General features: G+C 39.2%; 1 protein-coding gene across 2 annotated transcripts in view; it reads left to right on the top strand.

The window, feature by feature from the left end:
• Positions 1-21194, top strand: part of meis1b (Meis homeobox 1 b) — a 114284-nt gene that overhangs the window by 83786 nt on the left and 9304 nt on the right. For both annotated transcript variants that reach the window (XM_028468410.1, XM_028468409.1), the window contains exons 9-10: positions 1470-1546; positions 18220-18278. In XM_028468410.1, the coding sequence (XP_028324211.1) occupies positions 1470-1546; positions 18220-18278 (136 nt within the window). The remainder of the gene's footprint in view (positions 1-1469; positions 1547-18219; positions 18279-21194) is intronic.

The raw sequence follows: 21194 nt of genomic DNA, 5'->3' as shown, positions 1-21194 counted from the left end.
ATCACACTCATTATGTGTCGAGAAAACCTTTATTAACACATGAAGAAGAAGAAGAAGAGGGAAAACCGCTGGCGCCGCTCTGATTTTACACGTCTGATTGTTTATCAAGGAGTGCTCTTCTTCTTCTACTGCACTATAGCATCACATGGGACGTAAAGACTGTGCCTGTGTGTGTGTTGGTAAAGCAAGGAAACCAAAGATCTAGGACCAGAGTGACCCCAGTGTGAGGTTACCATCCACTTCCTGTTTCTCTACATGTACAACATCACATCATTGATGCTACATGTAGCTACATGTAGCAGGGAAAGCTAAAGCTAACCCCCAATTTCCATTGAATGCATAACAACGCATAAATTCACCAAAAATAAGCCCGTGTGGGACAGGAAGTAGTGCACTTTTTCAACAATTTCAACCCTTTTACCTTTTTTCTGCAACTACACCAAACTCACCATATTTGAATCAATTTTTATCACATTTCTTGCCATATTTTTGCTCCTTTAATGTATTTTTGCTACATTACTCCTATTTCTGATACTTCTACATCATATTTTTATACCTTTTCTTCTCATTTTTTCCACTTTCCAGACATGTTCAACACTTATAAACCCTTTCCACCACTTTTCCACCTAATGTCACATGTTGACCCATTATTGTCACTTTTAACCTATTTTCACCATATTTCATTGCAATTTAACCACATTCACCATTTATCATGCCCATCATTTACCAGTTTAAGCTAATTGTTCAATTATTTACACTTTAAACCATTTTTACCACTTTTTCTCTCCGTTTTGCCCACTCTGAACCTTTTAACCAATCTCTGTGGTTTTTAAAATGCCATGTCTGTTTTTGACCAATAAAATCCCATTTTACCACATTTTCCACCATTTTTCCTCTGGTACCTATATTTTGGGGGTCGGGGCTGAAAAGGTTGAGAACCACTGGATTAAGCAACGATCCAATCAAATCAATGGAAACTCAAAGCAATCGATTCAACGTTTCAGTAATAAAATGTACACAGTGGCGTCCTTTTCTCTCGTCTGTATTCCACTGGGTTGACGTTCCATATTCCCAACTCTCTGATTACATATGCAGCGTTAGGGGTGTGTGAAAGTGGGGGGGGGATATATTTGTGTAAGAGGCTTCCTAATTACCAGCACTGCTTCTTCACTTCACTTAACTTTCTAATTGGCTCGGCTTTTTGGCTGCCATTAATTACAAGATTTTATATTCCATTAATGATTGGGGGGAGGGGTGGGGGTGTGTGTGTGCACGCTCTCACGTGCACTCACAGCGTACATCCAGATTCCAGCTCTACGCTCCAATGAGCACACGTCTCATTAGCCTCCATGGTAGTGATGTGTAGCTAACCTTCGTCTTTCACTAAAAAGCACATCCGTCATGTTTCTCCCAAACACAGACAGTGAAACCTTTTGTTGACGTTGTGTGTTTTTCTCCTTGTCTTACAGCATCCGTACCCGTCAGAGGAGCAGAAGAAGCAGCTGGCACAGGACACGGGTCTCACCATCCTACAAGTCAACAACTGGTGAGTCGCTGTTGAGGTTTGGGTTTTTGGGAGCGTCGACACCGCCTCAGGCGATGCTCGTTCTTAATGATTGGAATTAATGTCTGCGCTCCGCCCTGTTTTCATCTCCCACACACACACACACATACACACACACACACACACGCTCACCCAGATCAATCAATCCATCCTACCAGATACAGCCCCGAGTGCTTCTCAAACCCACTCCAAACATGAGCCTTAATTAGGAGTCAAGCTGTTTTCTGAAAACATCCAATCAAATCACAGCTCCTTAAAGAACCATCAGTGGGGAAAGTGTTTGCTGTGTTCACTATGTTTGCTCTGTGGCCAAAAATTGATCATATCATTAATTATTTTACTTTAAAAACATGGTTCGTATCAAACACCGGATAAACTTTCATGTAGTTCCACAACTGGCCAGTGGTGACAGTGTTGGACATAATGAGCGCTTAACGCAGGTTGCTCTAATGTTCTCGTCATTGATCATCACAACTAACTGGAGAGACCACACTGTTGTATGTAGGGATGGGTATCAAATTCTCTCCTTTTTTAGGTATCGACCAAATTCCTTTGCTATTAAATGGGACCGAGTCACGTAAAATCTAACGGTTCCATGTTTTGGTACCTAAATGCAAACTTGTGACTGTGAGGGAGTGGAAGAGTAGTCTATTTCCCATGCAGTACCTGAACACAACAAAACAAAGCAGGCTCCTCCCACACACGCTTCAATCAATCAATCAATCAATCAATCAGTCTATCTGTATTTGTCATTGCACATGTTACAGTTTCATCCCATCCAAGAAACGTGAAAAAACAATCACATATAACACGGGAGGACAGGAGCAGGAGAACTGTGGGGCGGCGCCCCGTATGTGTTAGATGAAAAGTAGAAAACTCCTCAGCACATAGAAGCAAAAAAACTCAGTTACAACAATTACAACAGCAGAATTCAAGAACATAGCACTTATAGGCAGTAGGAGAAACAGGATTAGAACCAACTGACCTCTGGCACAAACCAAAACTTGGTGTTTTTTTGCCAAAAATGGATAACGTAGAGACGCTGACTACCTTAGACTCTATAAATAAGTTCATTTTTGCCGTTTGCACAAACATTTTCACATTTGTGCACAAATGCAAGTGAAATACTCGCAATATAGATCTCTGTCACATAGATCTGCTGTTTAGTTTGTTCATTATAGGTAGTTGTAGTTCAGGGTCTTCATGACGAAGGGATTTCTGTGTTGTTACAATACAAAGAGTTAGATGTTGGTTTCATATATATTTGTTAAAGTTTGTTGATATTATTGTTATTATTATTAAGGGGAAATAAATGTGGTAAATTATTAGAGATTTTATTATTTACTGTTTATTACAACATCAAAGTAGTGAAATGATTACCGTTGAGTACTGATAATGATTCACAGGTACCGAGTATCGGTTTGAATGTTACTGTCATTGAGTAGCTTTTATTAGTACTTTTACTTTTCTGAATTCTGAATCAGTCATTTTACTTGTACTTAAGCACGTTTTAGAAGATGTAATTGTTACATTTCTACACCCAACCATTACTTAGCCTTGTTTATAACTTTCTACATGAGATGTTTACTGTATACAGTGGAGCCGTGACTAGATTTATTACCAACAATAAACATGGGAGGGTAAAAGTAACTTTTACTTTGACTACTATTTAATTGAGCTACTTTTTACTTGTACTTGAGTATTTTATGTATAACTTACTTGTACTTGTACTTGAGTACAATTTCAATCAAGTAACAGTACTTCTACATGAGTAGATGTATCAGTACGGAACTTTTTACACTGTTTCCTAATTGTGCAACATTTCACCACTGTTCTACTGCGTTGTTTGGGAGCGTGCGCGCTTCTATTCGTCACCACGAACACAGAGGGATGTGTGCACGTACAGTACGTTAAAGTCAACCTGCACAGAGAACCAACCACCCATGACGTCGTGCTGTGTTTGAAGCTAACGTGGCTAACCCACTCCTCTAAATTACTGCCCTCTAAGTGGCTGCCAGCCTGCTAATTAGGCAGGAGTGTGACGGGCTGGGCCCATAAAACCACAAGTGTAACCTGAGGTAACTCAGCGTTAGGTGGAAAGTGGCCTGGGCGTCCTCGCACGGCTGCTTTTATCGTTTTATCACCACGGCGACGGCCATCAGCACATGCTCAGCGTTATTAGCCGTGACTGATTAAAGAGGCTAGCCTGGGCAGCGCGCCTTTGATCTGAGCGGCCCTTAAAATAATTCCTCCAAGTATCAGTGACTGGTTCAGTGGGTGGGTGTGGCCATATGAGGAAGAGGAGAGACGAGACATGATAACTCCCAGTTACCAGCAGGATAACGATGTTAGCATTGTTCAATCTGAGACCTTACACACACACACACACACACACACACACACTGAACCAGGGGAATCCTGCAGAGGTTATCGAATCATGTGACCTGTAAGAAATCCACGGGGGATCAAATCCTCCAGCTGAGATGAAGCTGCACCGTGCACGTGCACACGTGTGTGTGTGTGTGTGTGTGATTGTGCATCTTTATCGGATAAATCATTATGGACTTTTATTTTTAAGTACACTAAAGGATATAGATTTTCTTTTGTTTTTCATGTCATTTTAATGTATATTCACAGGTGAAAATGCAGTGATTTAAATAAGAATTAAGTGAGAATACACCACATAGCAACAAAAACTGACTAAATGTTTCCAAAAATACACAAAACTACATTAAACTTACCAATATGACCTCAAAACCACACAAAACGACGAACTAAAACACAGGTCTCAACAATCTCACTAAATGTTTCCAAAAAGACACTAAACAACAAAACAACGAACGACTCAAAAACCTCACTTTTGAAATGAGAGAAAATACAGAAAATAACAATACAAACATAGAAATCGACAACCAAACATGTTTCCAAAAATACACATAATGACAACAAAAACACGCTTAATGTCTCAACAAATTCACTAAATGTTTCTAGAAACACACTAATCAGTTTAAAAACACACAAAACTACAACAAACTTAACAAAATGACACCAAAACTACAACAAAAACATGCAAAATGTTTCCAAAAATACACATAATGACAACAAAAACACGCTCATTCATGGACTGTGTGTGTGCGTGTGCGTGTGCGTGTGCGTGCTTGCGTGCGTGTGACTCAGTCACATGAACAGTAGCTCGGTCACTGAGGGCTGACTGTGCTCTCATTCTGTTTGTTGTTTTTTTTCTGTTAGCAACACACCCTGAAGGTGTGTGTGTGTGTGCGCATGTGTGAGCCGTAGGAGGTTAATCTGTGTGTGCTTGAGTGTGTGTGTGTGTGTGTGTGTGTGTGTAACCGGGGGTGGTTAATCTAAGGGGTATTAGCTGTTAAACCCAAACATGTTGGGATTCTGCTGCCCCCTCACATTTTGTTACTTTGTGTGTGTGTGTGTGTGTGTGCGTGCACGTTTGTCCACGGGCATGTATCCACGCTTGATCTGGTTTGTTTGAGCGAGCGAGCCGTACGCTGAGGGAGGGGAGGGGTGAGGGGCGGAGACGATGAGGTGAGGAACCCGAAAGATAAGAGGCATCATCCAGGAAGTAGAGGAGGAAGAGGAGGAGGATGATGGTGATGAGGGGCGGCGGCTAACACTAGGGAAACATCAGAGTCATTGGGTGTCTCCATGGCAACCCCCGTTGATGTGTTACCTCCTGACCCAGTGAGTCGCTGGAGTCAATTTCCCCCCAGAAGTGATTGTGTTTGTCACACACACACACACACACACACACCATTTTATTTTAATTTATCATGGTTTTGTATATTTTTTTTTCATTTTTAGTTTTTCTTGTCGTTTTGTGAACTTTTGTTATGTTATAGTTGTTTTTAATATTTTTCTTTCATTTTATGTGACTTTATTATTGTTTTGTTGTTTTTTCTTTCATGTTAAGTTCATGTTGTCATTTTTGTAGATTTTTATGATATTTTTTAAGTTATTTTTTTAACGTTTTTATGTCATTTTATTTGAATTTATTATTGTTTTGTATCTTTTTCTTTCATTTTAGGGTTATGTTGTCACTTGTACATTTTTGTATCTTGAGATACCATTGGTTATGATTTGGCGCTATACAAATAAAAGATTGATTGATTGATTGATTGATTGATTGATTGATTGATTGATTAAATAAACAAAATGGCACAAAACACACAAAATCAGAGAAAATCACTCAAAATCACAACAAAATACACAAAACGTCAAACAAAATGATAATAAAATACAGATAAATACACAAAATGACAAAACAATTCAAATCAAAGCGAGACGGGCGTTGGAAAGCAAGAACACTTAGTCACACGTCGACCCTCGCTGTTAAACTCTGTGTTTGTTGGCCCAACAGGGAAAGTTCACACACACACACACACACACGCACACACACACACACACACACGCACACACCAAAGTCCATACATTTTATGTTTAATTTACAATCATCCAGTCACCGTCGCTCGCCCTCCTCCTTGTTTTCTTCTCTCTCTCTCTCTCTCACAGCAGAGATGTGTTAACACACATGTTGTCGTACATTATTGATGTGTGTGTGTGTGTGTGTGTGTGTGCGGCGGCGGGGCTCGACAGATTAAATAAAAATGCTAAAGGCCGACGAGGGGCGCGGATCACTCATGAATTATTGGCAGATTTACCGAGCACCAGGGAATCTCAGTGTGTGTGTGTGTGTGTGTGTGTGCGTGTGCGCGTGTGAAGGACGACCAATCAGATGCTAGAGTTTAGAGAGGCAAGGGTCACATGATCAGTCGCAGAAATATTAGAATAATGACCAATCAGAGCATTAACACAGGAAACAACAAAGGCTTTGTGTGTTTTTGTTGGCATTTTGTATATTTTTCTGATATTTTATGTGATTTTATTATTGTTTTGTACAGTTTTCTGATATTTTTGTAGTAATTTTGTTTTTCTGAAACTCTTAAGTTTTTGTTGTAATTTTGTATATTTTTCTTTCATTTTTTGTGAATTTATCATCATTATTATTTTAGTCGTTTTGTGTATTTTTGTTGTTGTTTCATATATTTTTCTGGTATTTTTGTCATTTTGTGTATTTTTGTTAGTCTTTTGTGTGTTTTTCTGAATTTTTTGGGAGTCGTTTTGTGTATTTTAATAAATAATGGCTAACAAATACACAAAATGACATTTAAAAAAAATTATACAAAATAAAGACAAATGATGGAAAATTGAAATACTCAAATTGACAAAGAAATAAAATAAATAAAATAATAATAATAAATACATTATAGCTATGAAATCTTTCCAAATGAAGACGAGAACTACACAAGAAATAAAAAAACTTTTTCCCAGTAGCTTTTTCTACTTCTGTGTTACAGTAAAGAATTCAACATGTGATCCACTTTAGTCTGAGGGACAGCACGTGTGAGTGAGTTGTGTTGAATGCTGGAGGAGATTATTTTGCACTGGCTTCCTGCGTCGTGTAGGAGAGAATCTAGGTGATGTATGTCTATGTTCATAGATGGATCAGCAGGACACGAGTCGATCCCTATAATTAGATCGACTCGTGTTCTGTTGTCACGTTATCAGAGTCTGCTCCATCAGTGCTCCCTCCTCTCAGCCTGTGAGCGTGCACGGTGAGCGTGCACGGGGCCTACAGTCTCTAAGTCTGTGCTAAGTTCCTCTAACGCTGCGTTTGATGTGAAAATCGATGGCGAGGTCATCAGGTTTCCTTTGTTGCGGCCCCTCCTCCTTCCTGCCTTAGATTTAATAATCCTCGTCCTCCGAAGGCCGTGTTTAAGCCCCGTCGAGCAATTGTTTAGTCAATACCAGCTCCTTTTAGCGCCGTCTTAAAAGCATGGGCGAGCACACGCGCCGCTTATCGGGTTTCTGAGGAGAGGGCGAGGTGACGGAGGGCAGGAAGAGGAAGTCAGGAGCACTCACTGGTTGTACTCCTACTGTAGGAGGTGTTGCCGTGGCAACCAGCAATGTTTTGTTTCTGTTTCGGTGACTTTACTGGTTATTAAACTTCCTTGAATCGCTTTATGATTTACAAAATGAAGATGAAATCACGCTACAGCGACGTTAGCCACAATGCTAACCCTTAGCATCCCGTTTAACAGGAAAAATAACATATAAATGTGTGATATGATGATATGTGAAACCTTTAATTACCTCTAACCGGAGAATGACCTTCACGTTTAGTGATTTTTCTTTGTAATTTTAATAGTTTTCTGACATTTTTGTAATCATTTTTAATATATATATTTTAATGATTGTTTTGTATATTTTCCTTCATCATAGGGTTATGTTGTCATTTTGTATATTTTTTTATTACTCTTTTATTATTCTTTTTTTATGTTTTTCTTTTATTTAAAGTTTGTTGTAATTTTTTCTGTTTTTTTTATTTTTATTGTGTAATATTTGTGTATTTTTGAAATCTTTTTGTTATTGTTTTTATGAATTGTAGTCTTTTTGTGTACTTTATTACCATGGGAGCTAAGAAATACACAAAATAGACAGAGAGAAAAAAAGGGTCAGATTGATTTTTTGGTGTCAAAATGTGATTAATGTTTTTTGTTTTTTGTTTTCGCTCAGTTTTTTCGTAGCAAAGCAACAGATTTGATGTGACTCATTTTTAGGATGCGTAAAAGCGAGAGCAAATAATCACAGGCAGTGTTAAAACGAGCTGTGAGAAAACGGTTATAGGAGAAAAAACCTTACAAAATGTTTAAAAAAAATAAAATGACAACAAAATACACAAATATAGAGAACAATACACAAAGTGTAAAACACACCAACACAACAGTTCAAACACCCACAGAAAGCCTTTATTATTTCCCGTACTAATGCTTAGGCTGGTCCTGGACGAGCCCCCAAATGCTTATGGGGGCTTCAAAATGAACTAAAACACTGTGAAACGTACTCGTACTGGTTCATGAAGCAGTATTTAAAGGGTTTGATGAAGTATTTAAAGACTTCGACCTTTTACGTTTTCAAACCCAGGCGAACAAAAACTAATCTGACTTCTAGTAGAAATGTGGACGGACGAGTTAAAGACGCCTGCCGCGCTTTTATTTTGGCGTTCTCTGACCGAGAAATCCTGGCCCGCCGCATCACTCTGACAGGACGTCATCCAACGTTCACCGACGGGTTGGATGCAGGAACAGGTAGCGTCACATGGCTCAGTGTGTTGTCATGAAGCGGAGAGACGCTAAGACTTGTTGTGTGTGCGTGCGTGCGTGCGTGTGTGTGTCAAGCAGCCAAGTTTCACTTCATGCCCTGAAGCTCATTCATACACTGGAGCTCTGTCAAGTTGCTTCAGCTTGAAACTGGCTGACATTACTGCAGATGACACACACACACACACACACACACACACACACACACTCAGCTGTGACCTCCCTCTCTGATATCCACTTTGTGTTAAATGTGGATTTACTAGAAAACCAATAGTTTCCTCTTAAGTTTGAAGGACTGTTCAGTTTTCACACACACACACATTCCTGTGCGTGTGTGTGTGCGTGTGCGTGTGCGTCCTCCACATATGCTTTAGGTGTTCTCTGACTCTGTCCATCCACCAAACACCCCCTCCCCTCCCTTACATCACAGCAACCGCCTCAGGCCAAACCAGCTTTTTTCTTCTTCTTCTTCTTCTTCTTCTGCTTCTTCTTCTCTCTTTTCATCCTCTCTTCTTTTGTTGTGACATCAATCTGCAACATATGATCCATAAACTGAGGAGATTCCTGATGTAGTTTTAACCCATAATGCATCTTGATTGGATAAGAACTAAACACAAAAACTGGATTTTCTTTTCTTTTTCATTTCATTTTAAGGTAAATTCACACGTAGAAAACGATCAAATCAAATACGCAATGTCTGCGATTAAAGACATTCATTCATCATAGCACGCAGTGATTTAAATAGCTGACTGGGAATAGTTGGAACACAATACAATACACAAAATAACAACAAAACACACAAAATTACAACAAAAATACACAAAACGACAAGAAAAACGCACATAATGGCTCAAGAAACTTGCTAAATCTTTCCAAAACACACAAAATGACAACAAACTTACCAGAAATGACTCTAAAACTACACAATATGACTGTAAAACCACACAATATGACTCTAAAACTACACAATATGACTCTAAAACTACACAATATGACTCTAAAACTACACAAAAATAGAAAAAACTAAAACACACTTCTCCACCAACTCACAAAAAGTTTCTAAAAAGACACAAACTTACAACAAAAAACACAGATAATGACTCAAGAAAGTCACTAAATGTTTCCATGAAGACATTTAAAGTTTCAAAAACACACAAAGTGACAACAAACTTACCAGAAATACACAATTTGACTCCATAGCAACAAACTAAAACACGTCTCGACAAACTCACTAAATGTTTCCTGACAGACTCTTAATGTTTGAAAAACCAACAAAACGACTACAAACAAACACAAAACGACTAAAAAAACTCACTAAATGTTTCAAAAACCAACAAAATACACATATTGAGAGAAAAATATACAGAATCTAAAACACGCACCAAGAAAACAGTTGAAACACCTGCAAAAAGCCTTTGTTTTTTCCCTATTAGCGTGTGTTCAGTAATAGGGATTAACTGATTTGGCAGTGACAAAGAGACACAAAGTGACTAAAAAATCTATAAAACGACTTTAAAAATGCGTAAAATGACAAAGTACATCAAATGATAAAGAAAAACTACATAGAATCACAACATAATACATGAATGGAAAGAAAAATACATCAAATTACAGTATAAAATAAATAAAAAAGACAACGAAATACAATAAATTACAAATGGAAATAAAAATATTTCAAAGCACAAAAAAATACACTAAAGGGCAACAATGATGTATAAAATAAAAAATAATGATGAATCTGTGTCCCAAAACAAACACATCCAGAAAGAAATGAAGTGCAAAAAAAATCCATAAAATGACTTTAAAACTACTTAAAATGACTTTAAAACTACATAAAATGACAGAAAGTGCATTCAATTATAAAGAAAAATACATAGAATTACAACAAAGTGTGTGTGTGTGTGTGTAAAAGCCTTACATGTAGTACTGCTGACTCCCAACACAGACCTCTTGTTTCTAAGCAGCCGTCCAGGCCTCGTCATGTGACTCCTCCATGACCTGGTTTCAACCTTCGGTGCTCGTGTGTGTGCGTGTGCGCGTCGCGCATATTGTTTTAATATGGACGAGCACATGTGTACGTGTTGCAGCGCTGGGTTTCCAGTTTGTTTTGATGCCAATAATCAGGATTTTTCTGATGTTGTTTGAGCTGCAGGAGCTTCACAGAGCGACAGACGTGTGTGTGCACGTCGTCAGTTTCCACCGTGCGCTGCGTGTGTGTGCACGAAGGCGTTGGAACGTGTTGAGAGCTGCTCCATGAAAAACAATAGTGTCTTTACTTCATATCAAGTATGCATTAGTCATAAAAAAAGTGCTGCCAACTGTTTATTTTACATTTGTATAAACGTCCACGATTCCGTCACAAAACAAATGGTCTGAGGATGAATCTGTGTCACAAAATAAACACAAAACGACTCCAAAATGATACATAGTGACTTTAAAAATACATCAAATTACAGAAAGTACAAGAAATGACAAAACATACATGGAATCTCATCAAAATATATAAAGAAAAATACATCAAAAGTCTTTAAAAGTACATAAAATGACTAAAAACACAAGAAATCAAAGCAAATACATGAACAGAAAGAAAAATACATTAAATAAAAGAGAAATACATGAAATGACAGCAAATAAAAACACATGATCCATAAACTGAGGAGGTTCCTCACATACATTTTGATTGGATAAATCACCATTGACTTTTATTTTCAAAAGAAAAATTTACTAAATGACAACAAAAACATACAAAATATGTGAAAAGTACACAAAAATAATTTTTAAAAAAAGAAACATGCATTACAATAAAAAAAATTCACAAAATAAAACGAGAAAAACACAAAATTTCCATTAACGGACCAAAGCTTTTGTTGTTTACTGTGTTCATGCTCTGATTGGTCATTATTCTAATGATCATGTGACCCTCAGATCAGATATGATCACATGTTTGTTGCCCCGCTGTAATAAAAGATACACAACCCTGATACACAACAATAGATTTACTTTCTTCTGATGTGATTGGACACATGAGGTGTCAATCAAAGGAAGAGGGGTGTGTGCATGTGTGTGCGTGTGCGTGCGTGTGCGTGTGCGTGTGTGTGTGTGTGTGTGTGTGCGCAATCTCTCCAATTACTAATTTAATATCGTGTGTGTGTGCGTCTCATGTTGCAGGCTTTGTGCGTCGCACATCCTCACAGCTCCACTTGTTTTTAAATGAACGAGCCCCGCCCCCTAACCTTTGTGTATCCAATCAGCATCTCTCGCCACTCGTTATTAAATTATCCCCTAATTAGTCACGCAACAAAGGCAGCTGATGGAAAAGACAATTTCTTGCTTTTAATTGGGCGTTTCACATGTACACCTGTGTGTGTGTGTGTGTGTGTGCTCGTGTGGCATTAGCAGCGGTAATTAGTTCCGCTCTTTGCAGAGGAGAGAGAATCAGTGCAGACATGAGTAAACGCAGACAGAGAAATGGATCCAAAGAACATCCTCAGTTTGGCTCTGTGTCTCAGGGACAGCACGTGTGAGTGAGTCTCATCCTCTGCATCTTTAGGCCATAGAAGAGCCTGGGTTTGATCATCTTTCCCTGTTTAGATGATTTTACTGGACATTAATCTTCCTGAAATTGTAGAAAACATAATAAGTACATCATGAGAACTTAAACGTGTCTGTTTGTTACGCCTGTAGACGCTCAGCCATTAGTTTTACAGGAAAAATCCAATGAAAATGTGTGAAAAGTTCCCACATGTGAGCGTTTAGGTTACAAAGCACAAGGTTTTGAATGAGATGATGAGCAAAGTTTACAAATATACACAAAAATAACAGAAAAATAAATAAATAAAAGGAATGACAAAAGAAGTATACAAACAACAAAATGATCCAAAAAAATTTACTTAGCGCCAAAAACATACAAAGCAGACATAAAATTACAGAAAACACACAAAATGACACTAAAAGCACTTGAAAACTACACAGAATGACATAAAAACAAACAAAATTACATATAAATACAAAAAAATAAAAAATAAATAAATTAAGCAATTTCCTGCTGGGATAAATAAAGTATATCTGATTCTGATTCTGAAAGACACAAAATAACTGAAAAGTACACAAAATAACTGAAAAATACACAAAAGGATCCGTAAAACTCACAAAAAGACAGAAAACTACACAAAATGACTCTTAAAGACTAAAAACAAGAACAAATCACATGTTTGTGGCCCCGCCCCCTGTGATAAAAGTATTTTCGTCTGATGAAACGATTCAGCACTGCTACATTTATGAAGTCCTTTCAAAATAAAAGCGTGGTACCCTTCCCTTGCTTGGGCCTGTGAAAGTTAGTAAGTGAGACACTTTCATGTCCCGACCCATGAGTTGAGCAGCAATGGGCCTTTAGTTTTATGGGGGGTGGATCCATTCTATTTTATGGATCCACCCCCCATACTCAACACTCTCACAAGCTTACGGATATACACGCGTGTACAAGCCTGCACGTCTAGCAAAAAGTGTTTACATGTCACGCAGACGGTGTTTGATAGTGAAACTCATCTGACCAATGGAGCTTCACTCACGCCACACCTGCTACAATACAGCGGTGCTATTGTAGCGCGTTGCGGCGGTGCTGTTGTAGCGCGTTGCGGCGGTGCTGTTGTAGCGCATTGCGGCGGTGCTATTGTAGCGCGTTGCTGTTGTAGCACTTTGCGGTGGTGCTGTTGTAGCGCGTTGCGGCGGTGCTGTTGTAGCGCGTTGCGGCGGTGCTGTTGTAGCGCGTTGCGGCGGTGCTGTTGTAGCGCGTTGCTGCGGTGCTGTTGTAGCGCGTTGCGGCGGTGCTGTTGTAGCGCGTTGCGGCGGTGCTGTTGTAGCGCGTTGCGGCGGTGCTGTTGTAGCGCGTTGCGGCGGTGCTGTTGTAGCGCGTTGCGACGGTGCTGTTGTAGCGCGTTGCGGCGGTGCTGTTGTAGCGCGTTGCGGCGGTGCTGTTGTAGCGCATTGCGGCGGTGCTATTGTAGCGCGTTGCTGTTGTAGCACTTTGCGGTGGTGCTGTTGTAGCACGTTGTGGCGGTGCTGTTGTAGCGCGTTGCGGCGGTGCTATTGTAGCACGTTGCGGCGGTGCTGTTGTAGCACGTTGCGGCGGTGCTGTTGTAGCGCGTTGCGGCGGTGCTGTTGTAGCGCGTAGCAGCGCTATGAGAGGATGGATAGTGTGGCTCATTGTGTTCTCTATAGAGCCGTAAACACAGGCCGATGGCACCCTGGGGTCATGGAGAGGTGAAGCTTCTATCTCTATCTCTCTGTTCCCTCCCTCCTCCATCTTGACTCTCCCTGTTATCTTCGTCACACCCTCCTCTTCCTCACTCCGTCAGCTTATTAACGCGTCTGCTACACTCACTCCTTCCTCCTCCCCTCTATCCCCTGGCTGCTGCTATGAGAGGCATTTTATCCTCTGTTCAGCTCCCATGATGCATCTGGCCTCTGATATGAAGGGGACAGGAAACCAGTGAGAAGTGGGGGGGGGGTCAGTTTCCATCAGAGGGGGGGACGAGTCACTGATGTCCTTTTAGGGAGAGCATGACTTCCTACAGTGGTCACCTGTTTGATCTGTGTGTGTGTGTGTGTGTGCGTGTGCGTGTGTGTGTGTGCGTGCGTGTGTGTGAGAGAATAGAATTTCTTCTCCCTCTCCAACAGCGACGCCAAAGTTGCCTAATGCTGTCGAAATTACTATAAAAACACATAAAATGAAAGAAAAATACAACTAAAGGAATCACAATTTACACAAAAGATGAAAATACAAAAAAATAAATTATAAATATACGAATTAACAACAAACACACACAAATGTGAACAGAAATGCAAAACATGACAATTTACGAGAAACGGCAAACAAAAAAACACACGCGGATGAAATGAGAACTAATTTACAAAACAAAAAAAAACTCTAAATGACTCTAAAAACACATAAAATTACAGAAAGATACACAAAATACAACTAAAATAATCCAGATTACTCGAAAAACACAAAGAAAGACACAAAACAACTTAAAAATACACACTAAAGGAAAAATAATATACAAAATAACAACAAATATATACATAAGGGAACTAACCCTAAATTACTGCAATAACGCACAAGATGACTCCAATGATATGGCTAAAAATAACAAAAAAATATAAAACAACAACAAAAATACACAAAATAAAAACAGAAATACACAAAATGGTAATGAAAGATGCAAAACAGCAACAAAAACCAAAATAGCGACAAAAATACACAAAATGACTCCATGAAAACATATAAAATGACAAATAAACACAGAATACAATTAAAATACACAATATTATTCCAAAAACACTTCAAAACAACAGAATGATACACAATAAGACAACAAAAATACACAAAATGATTCCAAAAACAACCCAAACAGCTGAAACGTGATGAAGTGTTTGTTGGTATGAAACATGTAGTTGTGCAGCGCTGACCTAGGGCTGACCCAGGGCTGACCCCGCCCACCCTGCCCTGGCCCTGGCCCTGCTGTAAAGAGGAGGTGGAGGAATGCTCTCAGGCCTCCCTGGCCCTGGTGCCTGGTCCTCCCATATCTCCCCCAGCAGAGCGGGGTAACGGTGATAAAAGTCCAGACGTTCCCTCATTCTACGGAGCTGCTGCCATGTCGGTGCATTCTTGCATACCTATCTTGGTCTTTCTGGGTCTCTCTCCCCCTCAGAGGAATTCCAGCGGGACGTACGTGATTGGATGAAGTCGAGGAAACCTTGGCTCGTTCCCATCAGCTCCAAACGCTCCCTTTTGCTCCCAGTTACCAAACGCTTGCGTAAAACAGCTGAAATTTAAACTATATCTGAGAAATAGCATACAGGGCAGACATGGGCAACTGCTGGCACGGGGGCCACATTCGGCCCCTCGTTTTTTTTTTCTTTTTACGGCCCCCAAAAGTAAATGCATAAAACACAAAAACTAACGAAATGACAGGAAAGTACACAAATTACCAGAAAAGCACATATTACTCTAAAAAACACACAAAAGGACTCGAGAAACAATTAGAATCACATATAAATACACAAAATATCAGAAAAGCACACAAAAAGGATGGAAAAATTTACAAAATTACCAACAAATGCACTTATTTACTCCGATAACACACAAAACAAACAAAATGACAGAAAAGTACACAAAATACCAGGAAAGCACACAAAAAGACGCTAAAAAACACTTGGAAAAACAAACAGAATGACAGAACAATACACAGAGTAACAGAAAAGTACACAAAAAAGACATAAAAATACACAAAAGAGCCTAAAAAATATACAAAATGATGGAAAACTACACAAAATACCAGGAAAGAACACAAAATTACTCTAAAAAATATACAAAAGGTCTTCATTACCAAACAGAATGATAAAAAAATATACAAAGTAACAGAAACATACACAAAATTACAGAAAAATACACAAAATTACACAAAATACCAGAAAAGCACATAAACTTATTCTGAAAAACACACAAAAGGACCCGATTAAACACACAAAATAACGGAAAATACACAAAAAGACAGAAAACCATATAAAAAAACAGAAAAGTGCACAAAATGAGTATAGAAATTGACAGACAAGTACAAACAATTGCAGAAAATACACAAAATTACAGAAAATTACTACATAAAAACAGAATCCCTCCAAAGAATACACAAAACAACAAAAAAAACTACACAAAATGACTCCAAAAACATGCCAACTCTTTGTAGTTTCCTGTGTTGAAGCTCTGATTAGTCAATCATTGTCAATCATTGTAATATTTACATAAATGTTGGTCATGTGACCCTCAGATCAGATAAAATCACATGTTTATGTCTCAGATGTGATAAAAGTTGTGACTCCTCAGTGGTTGATTCCAAACAATAACCTGGAGCTTTAAACTTTAAAGAGGAAAAACTGGAGAAGAAAGTAAAAGAAGAAGAAATGCAGTGAACAATTAGTCGTGGGTTGGACGTGGCGTCCCTGTGTCCTTTTGTGTGTGTCCGTCCCTCCCCGCAGCTTTTAAACGCCTCATTTTGCAGCTTTAGCGTCGCGGCCGAGCCATTGTTTCCCTAAAGTTCAGCTAATGCTCCCCTTTGAGACGTGAAATACAAGAGCAACAGCAGGAACACATAAATCACCTCCCACTGCCCCCACAGCCCCCCACTGCCCCCCACTACCCCCACAGCCCTGTGTGCCGGGGGTCAGCACAGGTCACAGTGTGTGTGTGTGTGTGTGTGTGTGTGTGTGTGTGCTCTTAAAGCAGGTCATGCACTAAATGCTGTTTGTACAGGAATCTTGCACAAACTTGCTCCTGTGAAAGAACACACACACACACACACACACACACACACACACACACACTAATAAAAGTTCCTGCTGTCACAGTATCACATGGTCACCTGTCCTAAAGTGCCGTGTCACCTTAAACAATGCCTGGCAGTGGTAGCCTTAGCGTGGTTAGCAATCGTTAGCTCGTAGCCAAGTGTGTTAAACAGTCAGTGATGGAAGCTCCTCCAACAAAGTGAGCAGAGGCCAAATGTTTGGGAGTCCGTCCCACAAAGACCTCAGTGTTCAGAGCGAACGGCGCGAGTTTCTACACGTCTACGAGCTGAGCAGCTTTGCTCTCATATGTGCAGATGATTCACTGCAGAAACACTGAGAGTAACACGTTTAGAGCTCGACTGGGTTACGCCCCACGACAACTGTCAAAAAGAAACATAAATACATGAAATGACTCACAAAATTAGTCCAAAAATGCACAAAATTACTCAAAATTACAGAAAAATACACAAAAGACAACAAAAATAATCACAATTATTCCAAAGACTATTTATGTAAAACGTCATGTAAAAATGCACAAAACATACAGAAAAACAACAAACACACACAAAATGAGTCCAAAAATACACAAAATTACTCAAAAAAAATTACAATTAGAGAAGAATGCACACAACAAAAATAATCACAATTATTGCAAAAGTACGAAAGATGACTAAAAATGCCCAAAAATAACTTAAAAATATACAAAATAAAAACATCAACACACGTGTATGAAATGAGAAATTATATATAAAACAAGAACAAAAAAACCAAAAATAAATAAATATTTAAGATGACTGCAATAAAATACCCCAAAATAACAGATAAATACAAAAATAACTTAAGAATATACAAAATAACTTAACACACAAAATGACTCCAAAAATGACAAAAATACAGAAAATAACCAAAATACACACAATGACCGTCCCACAAAGACCCCAGTGTTCAGAGTGAGTGTGCGCTGAGCGAGCGGCGCGAGTTCCTACACGTCTAAGAGCTGAGCAGCTTTGCTCTCATATGTGAGACAATTTACTGCAGAAAAGCTTCCATCAACGTCACTGATCTGACAATGTTTGTGTTTGTTTCCTCTTCCTCTTCCTCCTCTTCCTCTTCCTCTTCCTGCAGGTTCATCAATGCCAGGAGGAGAATAGTTCAGCCAATGATCGACCAGTCCAACCGTGCAGGCAAGTCTCTCCTCTTCTACTCTCTGTGTTGGCCTCCTGCAGCCTGAGGCCTCTGGGTGGGTAAATACAGGCCTGATGCCCCCCCCCTCTCCCTTCATGGAATGCCCCCACCCACCCATGGGGGGACTTTCCCCACCACTATTACCACTGTCCACTGACATCATCATCCAAACATGCTAAAGCTATTTATTAATTGTATTAATTAGAAATCAAACTACAAACCTGGCTGTGTTCTCACTCAGCCCCCCCTCCCTCCCCCTCCTCTAAGCCCCGCCCCCTGCCTTGGACCATAATAACCTGCTGCTAGTTTCTTTTTTTGGGTTTGACCGTTGTTTGGCTCTTTGCCCCCCCCCCCCCCCCCCCCTTTGCCCCATTTGCGGCTGTTCCCGGGAGCGTGGGGGGGTGGGGGTTACTGCTGTAAACTTTATTACCTGTAATAGGGGTCAGAGGTCAGGGTAACATTAGGGGCTCAGTAAAGTTCAAAGGCATCCAGGCTGAGTCGGAGCTAAGTGGATTTCTATGAGAGTGGAAACAAACAGACGATCCTCTCACGTTTCACTGACGGACGCCGCCGCTCGCTCGCTGCTCGCTCACTGCGCCCGTTTATTAGACACAACATGGACGCCGCGGAGCAGCAGTGACTTATCGTTGTCATTAGAGGAACGTGATTAAAGCTTTGTTTGATCTGAGCGCAGAGCAACAATAGTGGGCCATAAGAATGGTGAATGTGGTTAAATTGGCAAAAATAGTCATGAAATATGATGAAAAGAGGTTAAAAGTGACAATAATGGATAAACATATGTTACATTAGATGGAAATAGTGTTGGAAAGGGTTTAGAAGTGCTGAAAAGGCATTGAAATTTGATGGAAATGTGTCAGAAAAACAAAATATGCAATAAAAAGCTAAAATATGGCAAAAAAAGTGATGAAAATAGGTTCAAATATGGCAAGTTTGGTGTAGTTGCAGAAAAATTGTAAAAATAAGCAAAAATGGACTCAAATTGTAAAAAAAAAAAAAAATGTAGTTTCTTGAAGGCATCTGGCGACCCCCCCTAATGTCTAGCGACCCTAAGGTTGAGAACCACAGCTTTATCCAACATGACTCCTCAGGAATGAATGGCTCCATCACAGATTAGGATAGGACTAGCTAACATGCTAAAAACAATTAAAGCTGCTGCAATAAGTTTTCAGATAAAGATAATCAGAGATCATATTACAGAAAAAAAGATTAAAAAAAAGGTGGAAAGTTTGTTTTGATCTCCACTGTAAACACTTAATATTGACATTAGGGGGAAAAATTTCCAACATTGCATTATGGGATGTGGAGTCCCGTAGAAGTAGAACATCAACATGTTCTCATTTGATCCATAAAACTCACGTATACACATTTAATTCACACATTTAGGAGATTATGCTACTGATCAAACTTCAAAATAAGAGTTCTATTTACAAAGTTGTTAATAGCTAATGGAAGACAGGAAGAGATGCTTTTATTTTAAAAAGGGGATGTTTGATTTTTAACTAGAAGCTGGTCTAAGGACCATTTTACATTCTGCTCGCAATGCATCATGGGACGGTTGAGTATGAGTAGTGTTGTAAATGTCATCCTAGCTTACTACTCATCCTAGCGTATTACACATACTAGCGTACTACTCACACTAACGTACTACTCACGCTAACGTACTACTCACGCTAACGTACTACTCATGCTAACGTACTACTCACGCTAATGTACTACTCACGCTAACGTACTACTCACGCTAACGTACTACTCACGCTAACGTACTACTCACGCTAACGTACTACTCATATTAACGTACTACTCACGCTAACGTACTTCTCATATTAACGTACTTCTCATATTAACGTACTACTCATATTAACGTACTTCTCATATTAACGTACTACTCATGCTAACGTACTACTCATATTAACGTACTACTCATGCTAACGTACTACTCATGCTAACGTACTACTCATATTAACGTACTACTCACATTAACGTACTACTCATATTAACGTACTACTCATATTAACGTACTACTCACGCTAACGTACTACTCACGCTAACGTACTACTCACGCTAACGTACTACTCACGCTAACGTACTACTCATATGAACGTACTACTCATATTAACGTACTTCTCATATTAACGTACTACTCACGCTAACGTACTACTCACACTAACGTACTACTCATATGAACGTACTACTCATATTAACGTACTACTCATGCTAACGTACTACTCATGCTAACGTACTACTCACGCTAACGTACTACTCACACTAACGTACTACTCACACTAGCGTACTACTCACATTAACGTACTACTCATATTAATGTACTACTCATATTAACGTACTACTCATATTAATGTACTACTCACACTAACGTACTACTCACACTAACGTACTACTCATATTAACGTACTACTCATATTAACGTACTTCTCATATTAACGTACTACTCACACTAACGTACTACTCATATTAACGTACTACTCATATTAACGTACTTCTCATATTAACGTACTACTCACACTAACGTACTACTCATATTAACGTACTACTCATATTAACGTACTACTCATATTAACGTACTACTCATATTAATGTACTACTCACACTAACGTACTACTCATATTAACGTACTACTCATATTAATGTACTACTCACACTAACGTACTACTCATACTAACGTACTACTCATATTAATGTACTACTCACACTAACGTACTACTCATATTAACTCATATTAAAGTACTACTCATATTAACGTACTACTCATATTAAAGTACTACTCATATTAACGTACTACTCATACTAAGTCTAACGTCTAAATGTAGTGTGTTCACATTAGATAGTATGAAAAGATTGAGTACATTAGAAATACCAGGATGTATACTACATGTGGC

Source organism: Gouania willdenowi, chromosome 15 (genome assembly GCF_900634775.1).
Source record: "Gouania willdenowi chromosome 15, fGouWil2.1, whole genome shotgun sequence".
In the NCBI taxonomy this organism is placed as follows: domain Eukaryota; kingdom Metazoa; phylum Chordata; class Actinopteri; order Blenniiformes; family Gobiesocidae; genus Gouania; species Gouania willdenowi.
Note: the sequence above shows the minus strand (reverse complement) of the source record. Positions and strands in the feature narration are given on the sequence as shown.